Genomic DNA, 18403 nt, shown 5'->3' with positions numbered 1-18403 from the left:
AAGGGCCATCACTGCTCAGTGGAGGGAGAAGCAGCCTGGGCCAGGGGTGGAAGGGTAACCTGCCTCCAGCCTTCAGCCAGCCAGTCTCTGTCTAGTGCCCCCTAGTGGTGAAATCTAACAGGGACCTTAGTGACAAAAAAGATGGGGTTTGCAACCTCTCCCTCACAGAGCAGAAGACAGTGGTTTGAAGCTGAGCAACATTTGCTTCATGGTAGGTACAGCTGGCGCTCCAGGTTTTCCTGTCTGGCCCCAGACTCCTGGTTACACCCTGACCAGCCAGCATGTTACCTCCTGCCAAGTTCAGTTGTTCTGGAGGCCCCTTGTCTCCAGATCTTTGCCCTGTGTCACTGGTTAAATTCAAGACCTCCTCGTAATGCTCCTTTTCTGATAACTCCCTCCTGCTTCCATTCTTAAATCTGCGTTGTTTAGTGTTCAGGTTAAACACATTTGCTTTACATTCTGGAAGTTGATACATCTGACCCTACACAAGTGCAGAGACTAACAAGGTTCCAGGAATATCACTAATCAGAGTGATTAGTGGCCCAGCACATAGTAGGCCCAGAACTTTCAGTGAGTAAATAAATTCCGGCAGTTGTTATGCAAGCCACAGAACTGGACAAAAGCAACTTGATCCTGGAGCTTGTGTTCAAAATGAGCCTTACTCCTTTAAGAGAGGGCAGGTTTCTCTCTCACTCTCTGCTCACCCCTCCTACCCTGCAGCTGAAACCTGATCTAATCCCTTTGCATGCGGGTAATTTATTGGTCTATTGGGCTTTTCTTGGTGGCAAATTGCATTGTCTTTATTCCTGGGTTCAGGCTCTGGAGCAGCTCTCAGCATTCTTAAGGCGCCTTTCTCAGGGTGAAACCTTCTCGCCCCCCTGTGCACGGCAAAGTAAGTCTTATTGGGCTTCTTTGTTATGCAAAAAGCGCAGTAATAATCAGGCTATTATTCTGAAAGATTGGGCTCGATTAACAGTTCAAAGGAGGTCTCTGAAAGCAGCTAATGCCACACTGGTGCATAAATATTTTCATCCTGCCGGGGTTGGTACAGCTGGTGCTCCAAGTCCCTTGGTCTGTCTTTCTGATTCTGAGAGGCACAAGGCTGCTCTTGAAAGGGAAAGAATTCAGTCAGACAAGCTGTGTGTGACTGTGATTTCTTTTCTCTCCGCCTGTCTCTGGCCACGAGGAAGGCGGTCTGAAGCTTACATCCCCAAAGAGAAATGTTATCTACTCATATTACACATGTGGGCTGTGAGGCCAGTTTGTCCCCAGCCCAGGACACGTGAAGCCCCACATTTCTGATAGAGTGGGAGTGTTGCGGGAGGACGAGGCCCAACGGAGAGAAAGAGCACCCAAACACCATGTTTATAAGAGGAAGGGCTTTATTTCCCAGCTGGGAGCTTACGGCATAGAAGAATTCCAAATGGCTGCGCTCCTGGACTAGCTTGGTCTTTCCCTTTTTGTCGACAGTCAAAAAGTTCCAACCCACAGTTACCCTTCTCATTGGCCAGTTTGAATCAAGCGGGAGATGCTATTCTATCCCCTACAGAACTACAGGATTTCACATTTACAAATTTCCAAGAACTGAGTCACCATGGAGAGGACCCCGCAGGTGTATCCTTGAGTTCTCCTTGAGAAGACCTGTTCTCTAGACTTTACCCTTCTCTAATATCTTCTCTCAGGAGAGACTCTAAAAAAAGCATCAAATCTGAGATGCTTTGGTGTGGAGCAGGGGGCGCCAGGGAGGAGATGTGGGGCCTCTATCATGGGAGAGTCACAGGCAAGTGGAGAATATGATTGTCAGCGGCCATCTCTAGAGGAACCTGAGCTGGGCAGCTGTCGATGGATGACACCAACCATCTGGTGAGCCCCACAGAGAGCAGAGAGTAGCAGCTGGAGGGCTCCAGAAGGTGGCACAGGAAAGCTGAAAGGCCCTTCTATTTTAGCCTTTTCTGCTTGGCTCTAGAGAAGGCCAGGGCCCCCAGGGAGGTCCCTAGGAGGCAAACGTGGGTCCACAGCTGGAGTTCTCCAAAGCAGGAAGGGCCAACCCTGCCCTGGCAGGGGTGCTATGGGGAGATTTCCTGCCTGGGGAAACCCATGGCCTCCAGCATCCCCCTGGCTTCTAGATTATAAAATTCTACGATTTGCCTTGAAAAGCAACTGGTCACAAGGTGATCGTTAGGGCTCTTGATTAAGTAGATTGCATGGAGAAGCAGAGAGCTCGGACCCTGATTGCCTGGGTCAGGAGCAAACGGGTCATATGGTTGCTTAGAGTCCCAGCCTCAGCCCAGAAGCCCATTGCAGCCCCATTTGGTCTGGGAACCCACCCTGTCCCATACACATTGCCTGGGCCCTACCCTTTGAGCCAAGTTTCCCACCTGGTGGAGCTCTGGGACACGCTTAAGGGCTTCCTGTTGGTGAGCCCAGGCCGGGCTGGGCGTGCTACAGACTTTGTAGGCCTCTGGGTTGTCCTGTTGATCCCACCCTAGCTAATCCTGCAAGTCTCCGCCCTTGAGAGAGAGACTTGGGTCAGAACAAAACATACAGGGCACATAAGTACCTCATAATATGCTCACCACTCTATTTCTGTGTCTCTATGAGATTGAGCCCCAGGTGACAAAATTTAACAAAGGCCCTGCCCAAGGACACGCTCAGTAGCTGAGGAAGAAATGGAAGCTCAGGAAAACTTCACTCTGATCAGGTTCTTTAGTCCCCTAGCGCCATGCTTATTGTCTCCCTTGGGTCTATCAAGAGGTGGCTACCGGGCTAGAAGGGGCCTCTTTGTGGGTGGCAGGACCGGGGGCAGCACAGGCCTTCAGCCTACAGCTCTCAGCATGGAAGATCTGTTTCAAACTCTCTAACTTTCCTCTCCTTCCTTCTTCCTTGGATACCCAGCATCAGAAAAGGTTTACTGCCTAGATTTAAGGTCTTGTGCTTTTTTTTTTAAAGATGTGGCACATAAAAATCAGCCCCTCTGGGATCTGTGTGGCAGGTGACACCACAGCCTTTGCTTTTGATGGTGGGCCAGGTTACATTCAAGTCCCTGACCTGGGGGCGGAGGGGAGGCTGTGGTCAATAATTCAGTGCAGAGGACACGGGGTGGTTGGATGACGCTGGGGGTTGGTGGGGCCCCTCAGCTCACTGTCCGTGGGGATTGCCCAGTCCTGGCATCCCTGAAGCACCTCCCCTGGGAAGTGATGGCCTGGACACATTCACTTCAGGGCACAGCACACTCAGTTCTGGTCTTGGACTTTTGCAAGCCATTCCCCTGCCTACAGCTTCTGCTTCTCCCTTCATAATGGGAGTACTCGACTTCCTCTGAAGTTTTGCATGGCTGGCTTAGCATCCCTTGAGGAGAGACCCAAGAAGTCAGGGACAGGTCAGCTGGCACCTGCTCCTATGAGCTCCACACAGGCCTTTCCGCAGGCAGGGAGAGCTCAGGATCCGTTTGGCTTGAGAGAACAGTAAAAACTGCATTGTGCTTTTGGGCCTTGGGGGAATGGGTTCTGTCTCAGCTGGTGTCCAGAAGAGTCACTTGTGGCCATTGCACTTCAAAAAGCACAGAAAGGGCCCCAAGGCCAGCACATTGGGGCCTCAGCTCTTCCATTGTGGCTATGTGACCCAGGCCAGCTCCAGCCCCTGAGGCTCTGTGTTTGCATCTGTAAAATGAAGATAAAAATTTCTGCCCCCTACTGGAGGGTCTGAGTGAGGATCCAACAGGGAAGCAGTTTGTCACCTGCCAGGGAAGTGTGAGAAAAATAGTCATTTTATTTCCTCTTAGAGGTGAGGCCTGGCCCATGTGTCTCCCTCCCTGCTATTCATTCCCCCATGTCCTCTTTCCAGTGCAGTCATGAGTACATAGTCCCTTCCCCAAGGAATCCCCTTAAGGACAGAACTCTTTGTTCATCTGTGTGGCCCACAGCTACCTGGTATGGAGTGTATGGAAATACAAAAGTAAGAGGGAGAGGAGAAGGCAGCCTGCCGTGAGAGCTGTGGTTTGCATCCTGCCTCCTTCAGGGCACCTGGGATGGGAGCTGTTGGCTGCCTGTGTGCCTCAGTGTGCCTGTCTATTGAATGGGGATGATAACTAAGTCCTGGGGCTATCAGAAGGGCTAAGGATGTGCAACGTCTAGCACACAGTAAATGCTCAGTGCACATTAGCTGAGAGTTGGGTGGAGGCCTCCCCCACAACTTGTTATTTAACACAACACTTAACACCAAACTGACTTTTGGGGGACTTCCTTCCCAAGTTCTCCAGGCTTGGCTTCCCTGAGTGCCTCTAGTCCTTTAGCACCCCTATGGCGAGGTACCCCTGCCTCCCCAGTGGTGCATGGGAGTCAGGGATTTACCTGTGGTCACACAGCGGTAGGTGGCAGCGCTGAAGATGACCTCAACCATTAGCTCCACCCCAGCCTCCTACAGGAAGGTCTTGCCCCATGACACAAAATCTGTCACCTGCTGCTGTGAACACTGAATTCTCCCCAGTTCTCTCTGGATGGGGAAATTGCAAGTATCCTCATTTTTCTTTCTCACGTGGAACCCACAGTCTGTTCATTGACTTGTTAACGAGGACAAAGGCAACGTTGTTGAAATTGCGCTTCAGGACCCAAAGTTTCTGATTGCACCATCTTCCAGCAAACCTCTGGGCAGAGGAGGCATTTTAGGGTGTCATGAACACCTGGGGAAGGAAGGAGGGATGTGGATAGCAGGTCCCCCGGGTGAGAGAAGGAATCCAGGCAGAGGGATGAGATGTCACTTTGCCAACTCCATGACCCCCTCTCCCTCTGAAAAGCGATAGGGGTGGAGGATAGTCCCAGGCCCTTGACAACCCCCAGACAAAAACAGGTCCTGGGGGTTGTCAGGAGATGGAAAAATGGACTAGGTGAATTGAGTCAGCTCGGTCCCTTGGCCTCTGGCCAAAGAAATGTCTCCATTGATGCTAGCAGCTTCCACTCAGGGGACTTGGGAGGGCCCGGGAAGGAGAGGGGGTGAGCTTGGGCTGCTGTAACAAAACACCACAGATTGGGAGGGAGGTCTGAGCAACAGGCATTCATTTTCTCACAGTTCTGGAGGTTGGGAGTCTGGGGTCAGGGTGTGGAGTGGACGATTCTAGTGAGGGCCCTCCTCCTGGCTGCAGACAGACATGGCGATGACCTCACAGAGGGGTGAGAGGAGTGGACGAGCTCTCCAGGGGGCATGGGCCCCATCATGGGGGCGCTGCCTAATCTAAACCTAATCACCTCCTCAAGGCTCCGCTTCCAGATATCACCTCAGGGGTTAGGGTTTCAACCTGTGAATCCTAACGGGGTGAGAATTCAGTCTGTAGTGTTCTCCCTGGGTCAGGTGAGCCACCCTGGGACTCATGGAAGTATAGCCTCCAGTCAGCCATGGTCTTGGACCATGTCAGTCAGGTCCTGGTGGGCCTGGGGGTGCAGGTGGTCAGCAGATTGAAGGAGCTGCCTGGAGTCCAGTAGTGCCAGCCTGGGCTGGAGCTTCACCATCCTCTGACCTCACAGCGTGCGGGTGTTGTCCCCCTCTAAGCCCCCGTTAGTTCAGTGCCATCTCTACTTCAATATTAAGAAAAAACTAAGACAGAATCAGGCTCCCACAGCTACTAGTAAGGGGACAGAGTGGGACGTTGAACCAGACACTCCCTCAGTGCCTACCCTGCCTGGAGCCTGTCTGGAGGGGGAAGGGTGGCTGCTGATTGCAAGGGCCAGAGAGTGACCTCTGCTGCCACCTGTGGGTGGGTGGGGTAGGGGGCAAGTGAAGGTGACTTTGTAGAAGAGAGAGAGGAGGGGGCTTCATCATGGAAGGGTCCTTGGCCTTGGCTGCTCTGCATCTGGGATAAGGCAGGGTAGCTCCCTGCTGTTGGGGAGAGCAGTCTCCCCTCACTGCCCCTCTGCCTGCAGCTCCCTCCTGCTCTGACCTTCACCACCAGCCCTGTCCCCACCCCAGACGGAATGTCCCATTTACACACTCCAGAATGCGTGCCCTACTCCTTTGAGCCACAGGTGCTGCTTTTTTTTTTTTTTTTTTTTTTTTTTTTTGAGATAAAGTCTCACTCTGTTACTCTCAGTAGAGTGCCGTGGTGTCATCATAGCTCACAATAACCTCTAACTCTAGGGCTCAAATGATCCCCTGGCCTCAGCCTCCCCAAGTAGCTGGGACTACAGGTGCCCACCTTGATGCCCAGCTCATTTTTCTATTTTTAGGAGAGACAGGGGTCTCACTCTTGCTCCGGCTGGTCTCCAACGCCTGAGCCCAAGCAGTCCACCCTCCTCTTCATCCCAGGTGCTAGGATTACAGGCATGAGCTGCTACGCACAGCCTCCATCAGGTTCTAATGTGGCCCCTTGGGACTGTTCAAAGTGTGGACAGCAGGGGCCTCCCCTGAGTACTCAGTGGAGATGCAGAACCCCAGGCCCACTGGGCCTGCTGAGTCAGATCCCAGATGACTCATGTACACAGCAGATCCTAACAGAATTGCCACATCTGGGGCGGGCACTGCCCACTCGGTAACACCCTGCTCCCTTTCAGGGCTCCCAAGTGAGAATTGTCATGACCTCCTGATATTGCTGAGAGCTCTGTAACTGGGACACTGCTCTGAGACCAATTTAGAAGGCTTTAGAGATAGTCAATTCTGATTGCCAGGGTGATCCCCTTAAAATTCCAGAAACTGAGTTGAGTTGGGTAAGGTTGAGGAGGGGAGAGCTGCAGAAGGACATCAGCAGGATACCTGATGTCCCACGTTGTCTGTGTGCGGCTGGTCTGATCTAGTCTGCTAGGCCAAGGCCGTGGCAAGCACACATACCACAGGCCACCTTGCTGACGGTGGCTCCCAGTGTCACAGGAGGGGCCTTCAAGAGAAGCTGGAGCCCACCCATGGTGGCATCTGCCTGGGCACCACCCTGCTGGAGGGAATGGCCAGAGCGTTAGTGAGATTGTCTAATGACATGCAGCTGCTGGGGCACAGACGCCTGGGTCTAGGTTTGAACTCTGCCTTGAACCCTGCCACCAAGTGAGACGTAGGCAAGACATCGGCCGGGCCCAACTGAGCCCAGCCTTCTTCCTCTGAGAGGTGGGAATGGCAGGGGTGCTGGGAGAACCGAATGAGGTGAGGCCTGCGCCACCGCCTGCAGCCTTGCCTGGCTCAGCTAAGTTAGCTGTGACTTCACAGTCCCCGCTCTCTTCAGAGAGCCTGAGGCCAGCACCAGCCTGCTTGTGTTGTGTTGGGTCCAGTCATAAGGGGACAGGCAGAGTCCTTCCTCCTTTGGCAGTGATGAGAGCAGGAGGTGGACCTGAGCCTGGGCACAAATTAGCAGGAGGCCTGCGTCCCTTCCTGGTGATTTTCTCTGATGTCGGCATCTGCATAAATCCGAGAGGGCAGAAGCAGGGATTAATGGGGCCACTGGGCCAGAGGTGAAGGGTAGGGAGCCCCACCACCCAGTTCCTGTGTGCCAGGTCCCTCCAGGTGCTTGTTCTGCACAGCGGCCCCACCCCACACCCTCCCCTCTTACTTCCACCTGGAGGGGCCTTCGTGGGCGTCTGCCTTTTTCCCCACAGGCATCAATAACAGTGTGCGGCACACAGGTTGGTAAGACGTGAAGACAGCAGGGCAGGAGAATCTCCTAGCTGCCATGCAAGGAGGACGCTTCTGTGGAAGCAGGGGTCTCACTGGTGTCCCCACGTATCTGCTACAAAACCCTTCCTAGAAGGCACCACCTGTTACTTTAGCTAACCTAACTCTGAGTCAGCATTCATTGAAACAAAGCTAATAAAATAGGAACTCTGTAGCTCTTCCATTAATTTTTTTCCTAATGCACATTTAAATAAAAGTATAACTTTTCAAATTAAAAAGTGTTCACTCAGACACCACTTGAAATGACCTTGTTTTCCAGCAGTGTTCCAAGCGCAGCTCACGTCAGGGGGTTCAGGATAAACTGTCCTTCCCCAGTGTCTGTGGGAGCAGCTGTGTGCTCTCGTGTTCTCTCCTTCACCTGCCCGCAAACATATCTCTGGTTTTATGCGAAACTTGATTTTATTGATAAAACCAGCACCAAAGAAGCAAACTAACTTCTCTAAGGTCACAAGCCAAGTTAGGGGCCCAGACAGAAGTGGCTAGAGCTGTGACTCCTTCCCCTCAGCAGACCACTCCAGCCCCCATTTCTCTGCCAGCCCCCTTTCTCCTGACCTTTGTAGAAACATCTACCCTGCTGCAGGTCTGCATACCTGGCTGCTTATGACTTATGGGCTGTGCAGAAGAGTCCAGAAGACCACACAGGTTCCACGTGTCCAGCTATAAGACTCAAGTATATTCAAGCCCTGGTTCTCAGGCATGGTCATGTTGGCTAATTATCTATCACTAAAGTCTCTAAGCTGGTGAGTAACTTTTAAAAAGAGAGAGAGAGAGAAAATTAGGGCAGATCCAAAGTTCCCACTGTCAGTTGCTTCCTGACTTGCTTTCCTGGTCAGGACAGAGAAGTGCCCTGCACCTTGCAGGTCTGGAAGCGGTCTGGCCTACCACTCGGCCGTCCATTCTCCCGGTCATGGCCCAAGAGAAGCCAAGCCTTCTATGCCAAGGGCTAATCTGATCACACGCCAGGCAGCTCTCAATAAGCTGTGCCGTATGCTGCTACTGCGGTGGGTCCTCGACCTGTGATCAATCACGTAACACTCTCACTGACCTCACATCGTGGGTGTTATTATTATCATTACCCCACCTCCCAGATGAGTATGAAGCACAGGGAAATTAAGTAGCCTGCCCCTGGTTACACAGTGGCAGAGCTGGGGATGTCCCCATCAAATTTCTGTTGCTTTTGTCAGAATTCTCATGGATGGTCGTGAAAGTGTACATAGATGTCAGCAGCCCCAAGGGTGGCCTTCAGCTCTCACAGTCATGCCGCCCAGAAACAGTGGCCACTCCTTAGCAGGCTGGGTGCTGGGAGGTGCCCTGTTGGCCCTTTGAGCATACCAGTGTGCATACCTGGCCAGTTGGGGCCACAGCGGGTGTGCAGAAGAATCAAAAAAAACAGGGCAGGTTCCCCCCTTTAGTACCCCCTGCGGGAAGTTCTTCACCATTTTCATCTCTGCAGACAGCAGTGTGAGGGACGCTGTCCCAGTTGAGGTGTCCCTGTGTGATGTGCACCTGTTCCCCTGGTCTGCACCTATTCCCCTGGTCTGCAGAAGGTAGCAGAGGCTGAGGTCACCGGGCCCTGATGACATGTCCATTGCTTTCCTGACAGCCACCTCCCCGTGCAAGATCCTCAAGTGTAACTCTGAGTTCTGGAGTGCCACGTCAGGCAGCCACGCCCCAGGGTCAGACGACGCCCCGGAGTTCTGCGCTGCCCTGCGCACCTACGCCTTGTGCACGCAGCGGACAGCCCGCACCTGCCGGGGTGACCTGGCCTACCACTCAGCCGTCCATGGCATAGAGGACCTCATGAGCCAGCATAACTGCTCCAAGGATGGCCCCACCTCGCAGCCACGCCTGCGCGTGCTCCCCCCGGCCGGGGACAGCCAAGAGCGCTCGGACAGCCCCGAGATCTGTCATTATGAGAAGAGCTTCCATAAGCACTCAGCCACCCCCAACTACACACACTGCGGCCTCTTCGGGGACCCACACCTCAGGACTTTCACAGACCGCTTCCAGACCTGCAAGGTGCAGGGCGCCTGGCCACTCATCGACAATAATTACCTGAATGTGCAGGTCACCAACACCCCTGTGCTGCCTGGCTCAGCAGCCACAGCCACCAGCAAGGTAAGCGACAGGGGACTTACCCTACATGGGCACAGAGAGGCAGAGAGGGCTTCGGTGTCTGGGAATGGGAAAGATGGAATGGAGTGGGGAGCCAGAAGCATCTTCACTGAGCATCCCCAGGGGACCTGCCAGACCCCTGTCCTCCTTCCTTGGGCCAGTCCCACCTAGTTGGCATAGCTCCATTTCACAGATTGGGAGCCTGAGACTCCCTGGGGAGAGTAACATCCCAACCCAAAATGTAGTCAGTGGGGATACCGGCCAAGGATTTGACTTGGACCCAGGTGACTCCAGAACGTGGCATATTCTAACTGCTCCGTGAGCCACTAAGGGTCACTCATTTTCTGACCCAAGGAGGCCTCAGTGTCTGGGCAACAGGATGCTCCCAGAGCCACAGCCAGAGGCAGCCACATGTATATGTACACAGCCAGTTGCCCTAGCAAGGGAACACTCCCATTGACCTATCCCAGATTCTCCTTCCCCCTACTCATTTTCAGGGAGGGTTCCATGACTCAGCCAAAGAGCAAGGCCTTGGCTGGAATAGGGGCTAGTATTAATCAGAGTCCAGCAATGGGGATGCTTCTGCCCCCTGCAGTGCCCAGCCCACCAGCGCCCCCCTCAGGGCCTCTCAGCTTGGCAAGGGGGCATTGGGTCAGTTTTTTGGGCAGAGCATGTTGGGGTTGGCTGTCAGGCAGTGCCTGGCCTCCCTGTCTCATCCTATAGGCTCCCAAGGGGTACACAGGGTACAGGGGTACACAGGGAGGTCAGAGGGTATAGGAGGGACCTGGACCCCAGGCAGCTGTTCCTCCTGACCCAGGATGGTATAAGTACTGAATGTGACAATATTCTGGGCTGCCACCTCACAGCCTAGGGTGACAGGGTTGGCCTGCAGGCTGGGGCAGTGTGCCTGGGCTCACAACTCCTCCACACCACCCTCAGCTCTTGCCTAAGGCACTCTGAGGCTGTATGTGCAGCAAAGCTGTCCATAGCCAAACAGTTTGATCATTCATTCTTGTGTTTCATTCATTCACTCAGCCCACATTTTTCAAATGCCTGCTATAATCCACATTGTTAGGGACTATGGACAGCAGAACTGGCTGAGCAGGGGACCTCTCCTTCCCATCCCAGTGTAGAGGTTTCCAGAAGGGTATGAGGCTGTATAGCAGAATATCACCAGACCAGCTGTTTCCACTGTGACTGAGGGCCACCTTTGATAGCATCAGGCGGAGGGCTAAAAAGCCCCTTGAACCAAGCTCCGCTCGAGACCAGACCATGACAGCATCAGTATCAGTAGCCAAATCAGCCTCAAAACTCAGGCCAGACGTGGGGCCTTGTGGTCCCCAGGTGAGAACCGTTGGTGGCTTCTTTCAGGCCCCCTCAGCCTCCCTGTCTGTCTTCTGGGCCTGTGTTATTTGAATTCACTCACTGATGGGGCGGCGCCTGTGGCTCAAAGGAGTAGGGCACCAGCCCCATATGCCGGAGGTGGTGGGTTCAAACCCAGCCCTGGCCAAAAACTGCAAAAAAAAAAAAAGAATTCACTCACTGATTCAGCAAACATTTGCCAGACACATCTTGGGTGCCAGCCTTTTAGTGAGGTCACCCCCTCCTTCCAGCAGTCCCCAAGCTAAAGGAGAGAACAAGGGCTGGCAGAGGGGAGCTGGCCATGAACGCTGGGGGTGCAAGATGCTGAGGGCCGTTGGGGGCCCTGGCTTTGTCCAGAGCACTGGGAAACCTTCCACCCCGCTGGCCCTTGAAGCTCAGCTGGAGTCCCCAGGTGGGAGAGGCAAGGAGGGCACTGCCTGGTGCCTCAAGGGAGATAAAAACAAGGATCCTGTTATCTCCAAGGTGGAGGCTCTAGGCTTTTGTGACAGCCCCCCACCCCCACCCCTGCAGAGCCCTCGGGGCTTGCCAGACTCTTCCACTCACTAGAACCTGCCCCCTTGTCCTCCCCCCCAGCCAGCCAGACTCCACCTGCCCAGCTGCTCGCCTGCCTGCCCTGGGCAGCACCTGCTCTGGCATCCCAGAGCCAGTGCAGCCCCTGCCTAGCCCCTCCCAACCTTGCCACCTTGCACCATGAGCTTTTTGCCTTCTCATGCAGCAGCTCTGTGTGCATGAGGCTGGCCCCAAATACCCAGGCATCTTCCTGTCCCCTGACACAGGGTGCCTCCCCGGTGGTACTGGCAGTATTGGGGTTAGATCATGCCCTGTTCTTGTGGACATCCAAGATGTAGTGTGTGCCAGCCTGGGTGAGCTGTTCAGCCAGCTCCCCAACCCACGAGACACTCTTCCCCGCGGTGCTGGTCAACCCACTTTACAGATGAAGAACCAGGCCCAGAGAGGAGAGGAACGCTAGTTTTGTGCCTTCCTCATCCTTTCCCCACAAGTTAGCTTTCCCCATAGCACTTGGCAGTGTGTCACACAGCATAATTCAGCAGCTTGGTCTGGGGCCCCTCCGGAATGTGACCCCCCTGAGCACATGGGTCTCCTCCCTCGTGTGCCTTCAGCCCCAAGTGCCAGGCCAGGCACCTACTCAGTGCTCCATGGGTAGATGTGGGTGAAGCCCGGGCTCGGCCCCATGCCCTGTGCAGCGGAGAAGACTGCGGCCCCTTCCACAGGGGGGAGGGCAGCGAAGGCAGAAGCAGTGGCCATGCCTGTGGCTGTACTGGCAGCAGCTGCTGGCTTTCGACAGCCCCCTTCATGCTGTTACTTGTGGTTTCGTCCCTGGCACTGGTGCCAAGAAGAGTCAAGCAGCCTGTCAGCCTTCCAAGAGGCTGTCTCTGTGAGAGATGGCAGCCAGAGCAAAACCAGCCTTTCCTGTTCCAGGGAGACATGGCACTTGGAAAGCAGTCCCCCCACCCCCACCAGTGTCTGTGTGGCCCTGCACACCAGGCGTCAGGGATACCATATCCCTCATCCTGTGCTCCCCCATCCCCACCACGGTAGGACCACCCACGGTCCAGACCACCCTGCCTAGCCCACCTCGGCCCCTGCATGCTGCAGTTGGTGAGCTGTCGAGCCTGGCGCATGCAGAGGAGAAGCAGGAGGTTGAACCCTATGAAGTTGCCATTTCCTCAGGGCAGGGATGGCAGAGGAGCAATGATTTCATAAGGTTCAAGATCTAGGGTTCCACACAGGATGGAGAGGCTGCAGCCACCTGTGACAATCCAGGCTGGGACCTCCAGGGAGGGAGACAGGGAAATTGAGTCCACTGCTCAGGAGCTGTGCATGTGGGGTCCTCTGGTGTGGCACCCTGCAGGGCCTCTGCAGCCCTGGCTTCCACGCCCCAACCCCTGAGATAGGCAGAATGTGCTCTCCCTGGCTCCCTGGGCCAGCCTGTCACCATCAGACACAGCAAGCATAACCCTGAGGCCGAGACTGGCCTCTCTGAGTCCCCTCCACCTTGCCTTCCTGAGTAGCAGGTGAGGAGAGGGATTTTTCTTTCCCCAAAGCCCTGGCCCAGGGTCTTCTCTCTTCCCCTGGAGACCCCAGGTACCTCTGGCTACCAGCACTCCCCACCTGGTCACCCCTAATCTTTACACTCAAAGCAGCAAGGGATGACAGATCAGGGGCCACCTCCAGCTGGCTCTCACCACCCCACTGGTGCTCAACCTGGAATGTTCTGTGGCCTTTGAGTCCCCTTTTTAGTCCTCAGGCCTCTCCTTTTAGCACCTACCCCTACTCTCTGCATCACCTTCAGCCAAAGGACAGGACTCTGGCCAGCTGTGCCCCCGGCCACCCTGGAATTACAGCCAGACACTTCTATACCTGCAACCTGCCCAGACCCCACCCAAGGCCTTTCTCTGACCTCCTACTAGAGCTGAGCTCCTTCCACAGCTCTTCTGCCTTCCCTGCCCCAGCAAGCGTTTGTGTATCCTTGTCACATCCCTGCTGTTAGCCCAGACGCTCCCAACTGCTTTGCAGCGTTGTCCTCTACCCTGAGAGCCCAGCCTGCTGGCATCACGCCCTTCCACCTGCCGTGTCTCCCTAGCGTGCCCAGGCAGAGAATGGCCATACATTTGGCAGCAGCCCCCTGCCCTTCAGCTGGACTCCTTCAACATGCAGACCTTTCTCTTCCAGTGGGGAGGAGTAGGGAGTGGGGTTATAAAAGGCCTGAGTACCACCTTTCCCCCATCACCCTGCCTCTCCCCTTGGCATCAGGCTGCGAGGCCAGGTTTTAGCTCCCCTTGGTACAGAGGCAGTGGCCTTAGAGGCACCTAGAGGTCCCCACAGCAAAGCAGCTGGTACCTGAGCAAGGCATGGAGTGTTGCTTATCTCCCAGTTCCGCTCATGTCTCCAGCCCCTGTATCCATTTAGGGTTATGGAGAAAAGAACAGCCAGATACCTTACCTAGGACAGACAGCAAGGGAACACTCTTGCTCCCCTGGCTGCTTTGTCTGGGGTCCTTCTCCCAGGTCTCCCTCTCTGTGTGACCTTGTAGCCAAACAAACCCAGAGTCTGGAAATCCAGAGTTTAATTCTACCTTCTGGAATCCAAGTCACTGCCCTTCTCTGAACCTACATTTCTGGGTCTATAAAACTGCGTGTAATGTCACCACCCTTGCAGTGCCACACGAGCCTGGAGGTAATGAATGCAGTGGCTGGCCCACCAGGTGCAGCTGGTACACCTGTGTCTGTGCTTCTCAAGGAGAATCAGTAATGATGGGCCCAGCCGTCTGCTGCTCCAGCAGCTCAGCTCAGCTCAGCCCAGCCCCTCACCCCCAGCTCCAAGCTACAGTGTGGAAACAGACCTCCCCACGTGACAACCAGCACCTTCCTCTTTTCCCCCTTCTTCCTGCTGCCCTCCTCTGAGCCCCAGCTTGGTGTCCCCTTCTGGCAGCCATAGGACATGCCTCTGCCTGCTGGCATTGGTTTTGCCCACTCATTCTTTGTTTGACCATCGTTCTCCTCCATTTCAGTTGCTGTCATATTCAGCCACTTGCTCATGGTTCTTTTCCAGGAGCTGTACTGCAGTATTGTCAGTGTGCAAGATGACACTAGTTTATATAGACCATACTAGTTTGCTATTGCTGCTGTAACAAATGACCCTAAACCCAGTGGTGTAAAGCAACAGAAATTTGGGGCCTGGTAATACAGGTCCTCCACAGGCAGCTTCTCCTTGCACTTGCCCTTGAACTTCTCTTATTCTGGAGGCCAAAAGTCAAAATTGAATCTAAGAGCTAAAAATCAAGATATCCTTCTGGAGGCCCCAAGGGAGAATCCATTCATTGCCTGTTCCCCCTGCTGCTGGTTGCCGGCATCCCTTGGTTTGCAGCAACATCATCGCAATCTCTGTCTTTGTGGTCGTATTTCTGTCTCCTTTGTCCTCGTAGACAAATCTCCCTGTGCCTCCATCTTATAAGGCACTTTGACTCCATGTATGACCCACCCAAATAATCCAGGATAATTTCTTCATCTTCGTATTTTAAACCTAATCACATCTGCAAAGTCCCTTTACCATTTAAGCGAAAATTCACAAGTTACAGATATTAGGGCCTGGTACATGAATCTTTGAGGGCCATGATTCAACCTACCACAGTTGACTAATTATTTATGCTTTTATTTTTATAATTCCTCTCCCTATGTAGTAAATGAGTTGGTTTTCTTCTTAGGGTAGAAATCTAAAGTTCTCCTAAGTAATTTTTTTAAGTAAAAAGGGCAATTTGTTTTAAAGAGAAATATTAAGTGCATAACAGTATAGGTGAAAGTGAGCTGAGCAGCATGGGGAAGGGGGCATCTGGGGAGTCTTGGAGGCTCCTCCGTGGCCCTCTGAGTCCAGAGCATCTTAAGCATGAGGCTGGGTCTTGCCCACCTATGCCTAACCCACTCTCCTGCCCCCTCTCCCCACAGCTCACCATCATCTTCAAGAACTTCCAGGAGTGCGTGGACCAAAAGGTATACCAGGCTGAGATGGACGAGCTCCCAGCTGCCTTCGCCGATGGCTCTAAGAACGGTGGGGATAAGCACGGGGCCAACAGCCTGAAGATCACCGAGAAGGTGTCGGGCCAGCACGTGGAGATCCAGGCGAAGTACATTGGCACCACCATCGTGGTGCGCCAAGTGGGCCGCTACCTGACCTTCGCGGTCCGCATGCCCGAGGAGGTGGTCAATGCCGTGGAGGACCGGGACAGCCAGGGACTCTACCTCTGCCTGAGAGGCTGTCCCCTCAACCAGCAGATCGACTTCCAGGCCTTCCACACCAACACGGAGGGCCCCAGCACCCATAGACTGGCGGTAGCCAGCCCCTCACCCACGGCCCCAGAGACCTTCCCATATGAGACGGCCGTGGCCAAGTGCAAGGAGAAGCTGCCTGTGGAGGACCTGTACTACCAGGCCTGCGTCTTCGACCTCCTCACCACGGGCGACGTGAACTTCACGCTGGCTGCCTACTACGCCCTGGAGGACGTCAAGATGCTGCATTCCAACAAGGACAAACTGCATCTATATGGAAGGACTCGGGAGCTCCCGGGTGGGGTGGCCGCTGCAGGGCTGTCCCAAGCGCCCCGGCCCCTCCTGGGCACCCTGGTGCCACTCCTCACCCTGCTCCCTGTGCTCTGGTAGGAGCTGGCACAGGATGCAGAGGAGGCATGAACTCAGTCCCCAGCCTTGGGGCGGGGGGAGGGCACCTGACCTTTGGCTCTCTTTGGGGATGCTAACAGGGTGAAGATTGCCTGGCCCATGTTCCCTGTGGCCCAATAGCCTCTGCAGTGCCCAGGAGCAGCCGAAGGGACAGTCCCCTCAGAGTGGCCTTGGGCTGTCTGCTGGCAAGGGCTGGGGCGTGGGTCTCCCCCTCCCTAGTGCACGTGACAAAGTTGTGGTGACTGGTGCTGTGATGTCTGTGACAGTAGAGCTGTGTGAGAGGGAGAGCAGCTCCCCTTGCCCCTCCCCCCACAGTGTGAATGTGCAAAACGGCCCCTCAGGCTGAAGCCCCCCACCCCCCAGAGAGACACTGGGAACGTCAGAGTCAGCTCCTCCCATGCCCTTGCAATGCACTGAGACAGGCCCGGCTGACTGCTGCTCACTGACTTGTGGGGCCGCTTGTGCCCACCACATGTACGCACACACACACACTCTCATGAGCACACTCACACACACAAATCCAGCAGGACGCCCCAGCTGAGCCACCAGATGAGTGGGGCCAAAGCATTCCTGAGGCCGTCCCCAGACAGGGCCTCCTTAAGAGTAGGGCTAGGACACAGCCAGGGCACTGCCTGGCATCTTTAGCAAATTGATAGCATTTTGGCCAATAGGTGGTGTCTTGGCACCTGCCCCCGTGGGCGTGAGTTCAGCCCCTGGTTTGTGGGTTTCCAGGCACTTGCTTGGTGCCCTTCTCTGGCTCTGCCCTGCACCCCACCCCTTTCCCTGCTGTACCTAGAGAGTCAGAGTGCTTGGTTCTAAAGGTCTCGGAGCAGAGAGGCCCTGGGCAGGGGAGCCCAGGCCCCAGGGTGTGGGCAGCAGACCTGGTGGATAGGGCCAGCTGGCCTGCCCTTATCCTCTGCCTCTTCACCTACCCATGCTGCCCACTTAATGCCTGGATTCCTGGAGGGGAGCAGGGTCTTAGAAGGCCTGTCAGCCCCAGCACCCTCTCTTCTAGTCTCTTTCTTAAACCCAGTGGCCACAGCCAGGAGAGACTTGCTGCCGGGGGGTGGGGGGGGTGGCCTGGCTTCCTCCTTGTTCCACCCAGGGTGCCTGTCCAGAGAGCCCAGAATAGTCCTGCCTCTGCTGCTGTTCCAGAGAACCCAGGGACTAGCATTGAGATGGGCTGTACTCCCAAAGGTACTCCCAGGGCCGTCCCACCAGCAGCCCCACACTGCCCCCACCCGTCAGCATCCGCAGCAGCCCCTCTGCTGTTCCCCAGGGACCTCTCATACACTGGCCAGGAGGCTGCAGCACGTGTCTCCCCCCGCCCCCATGAGGTCCTGCTCCCCTGCCAGAACCACACGGGTGGGTGGGAGGAGGCTCGGTCCCAGCCCCTTCCTCTCCCTCTTGGTTTTTGATGGTCCCTATGTTGGAAGTGAGAAGTGAAGCACTTTATTTTGGTTGTGTTTGATCACGTTCTGCTTGGAAGTGGGGACCCCCTCACTGTGTCCATGTGTCTGCGACCTGTGTGGAGTGTCACCGCGTGTACATACTGTAAATTATTTATTAACGGCTAAATGCAAGTAAAGTTTGGGGATTTTTGTTTGTTATTTTCTTTTAGACACCATGTTGGAGTTTGTTTTCTGAACAGACTTTGGTTCCCTTGGGCGTTGACTTTGGGGTATATGTCCCCCCCACAGCAAGTATGTACGTTTGTGTGTGTGTGAGTGTTGTGGATAAATGTGGAAGATGCAGCCCCTTGCTCCTGTAAAATCCCTTTTCCCCTCTTGGTGAACTGTCCTCCTTGGAGCTTGTTCTGGTAACACTGGAACACAGTCTTGGGGACGGGTGACCACGTGGTGGGGCAACAAGGTGTGGGGTGGGGTGGGCTGGCCAGACATCCAGATGACGGCACCTCAGCTGCCACCACCAGCCTGGGGACGGAGTAGTAGCACTGCAGAGGGAGCCACTGTCTTCTGTTGGCTGTGATCACGCTTTATCCCTAAAAACTAGTGAGACAGAAATGAATTCAGGCCCATTTTACAGGTGCAGTGAAATGAATTGACTTGCCT

The 18403-nt window shown here is 54.7% G+C and overlaps 1 protein-coding gene across 1 annotated transcript in view; it reads left to right on the top strand.

Moving 5' to 3' along the window:
- RGMA (repulsive guidance molecule BMP co-receptor a) overlaps positions 1-17941 on the top strand; it is a 49256-nt gene extending 31315 nt beyond the window's left edge. Inside the window, exons 3-4 of the mRNA XM_053581764.1 lie at positions 9245-9759; positions 15603-17941. Coding sequence (XP_053437739.1) covers positions 9245-9759; positions 15603-16313 — 1226 coding nt within the window. The 3' untranslated portion in view covers positions 16314-17941. The remainder of the gene's footprint in view (positions 1-9244; positions 9760-15602) is intronic.
- The last annotated feature ends 462 nt before the right edge of the window (positions 17942-18403 follow it).

Source organism: Nycticebus coucang, chromosome 2 (genome assembly GCF_027406575.1).
Source record: "Nycticebus coucang isolate mNycCou1 chromosome 2, mNycCou1.pri, whole genome shotgun sequence".
NCBI lineage: Eukaryota > Metazoa > Chordata > Mammalia > Primates > Lorisidae > Nycticebus > Nycticebus coucang.
The sequence above is the reverse complement of the archived record's forward strand: the minus strand, read 5'-3'. Positions and strand labels throughout refer to the sequence as shown.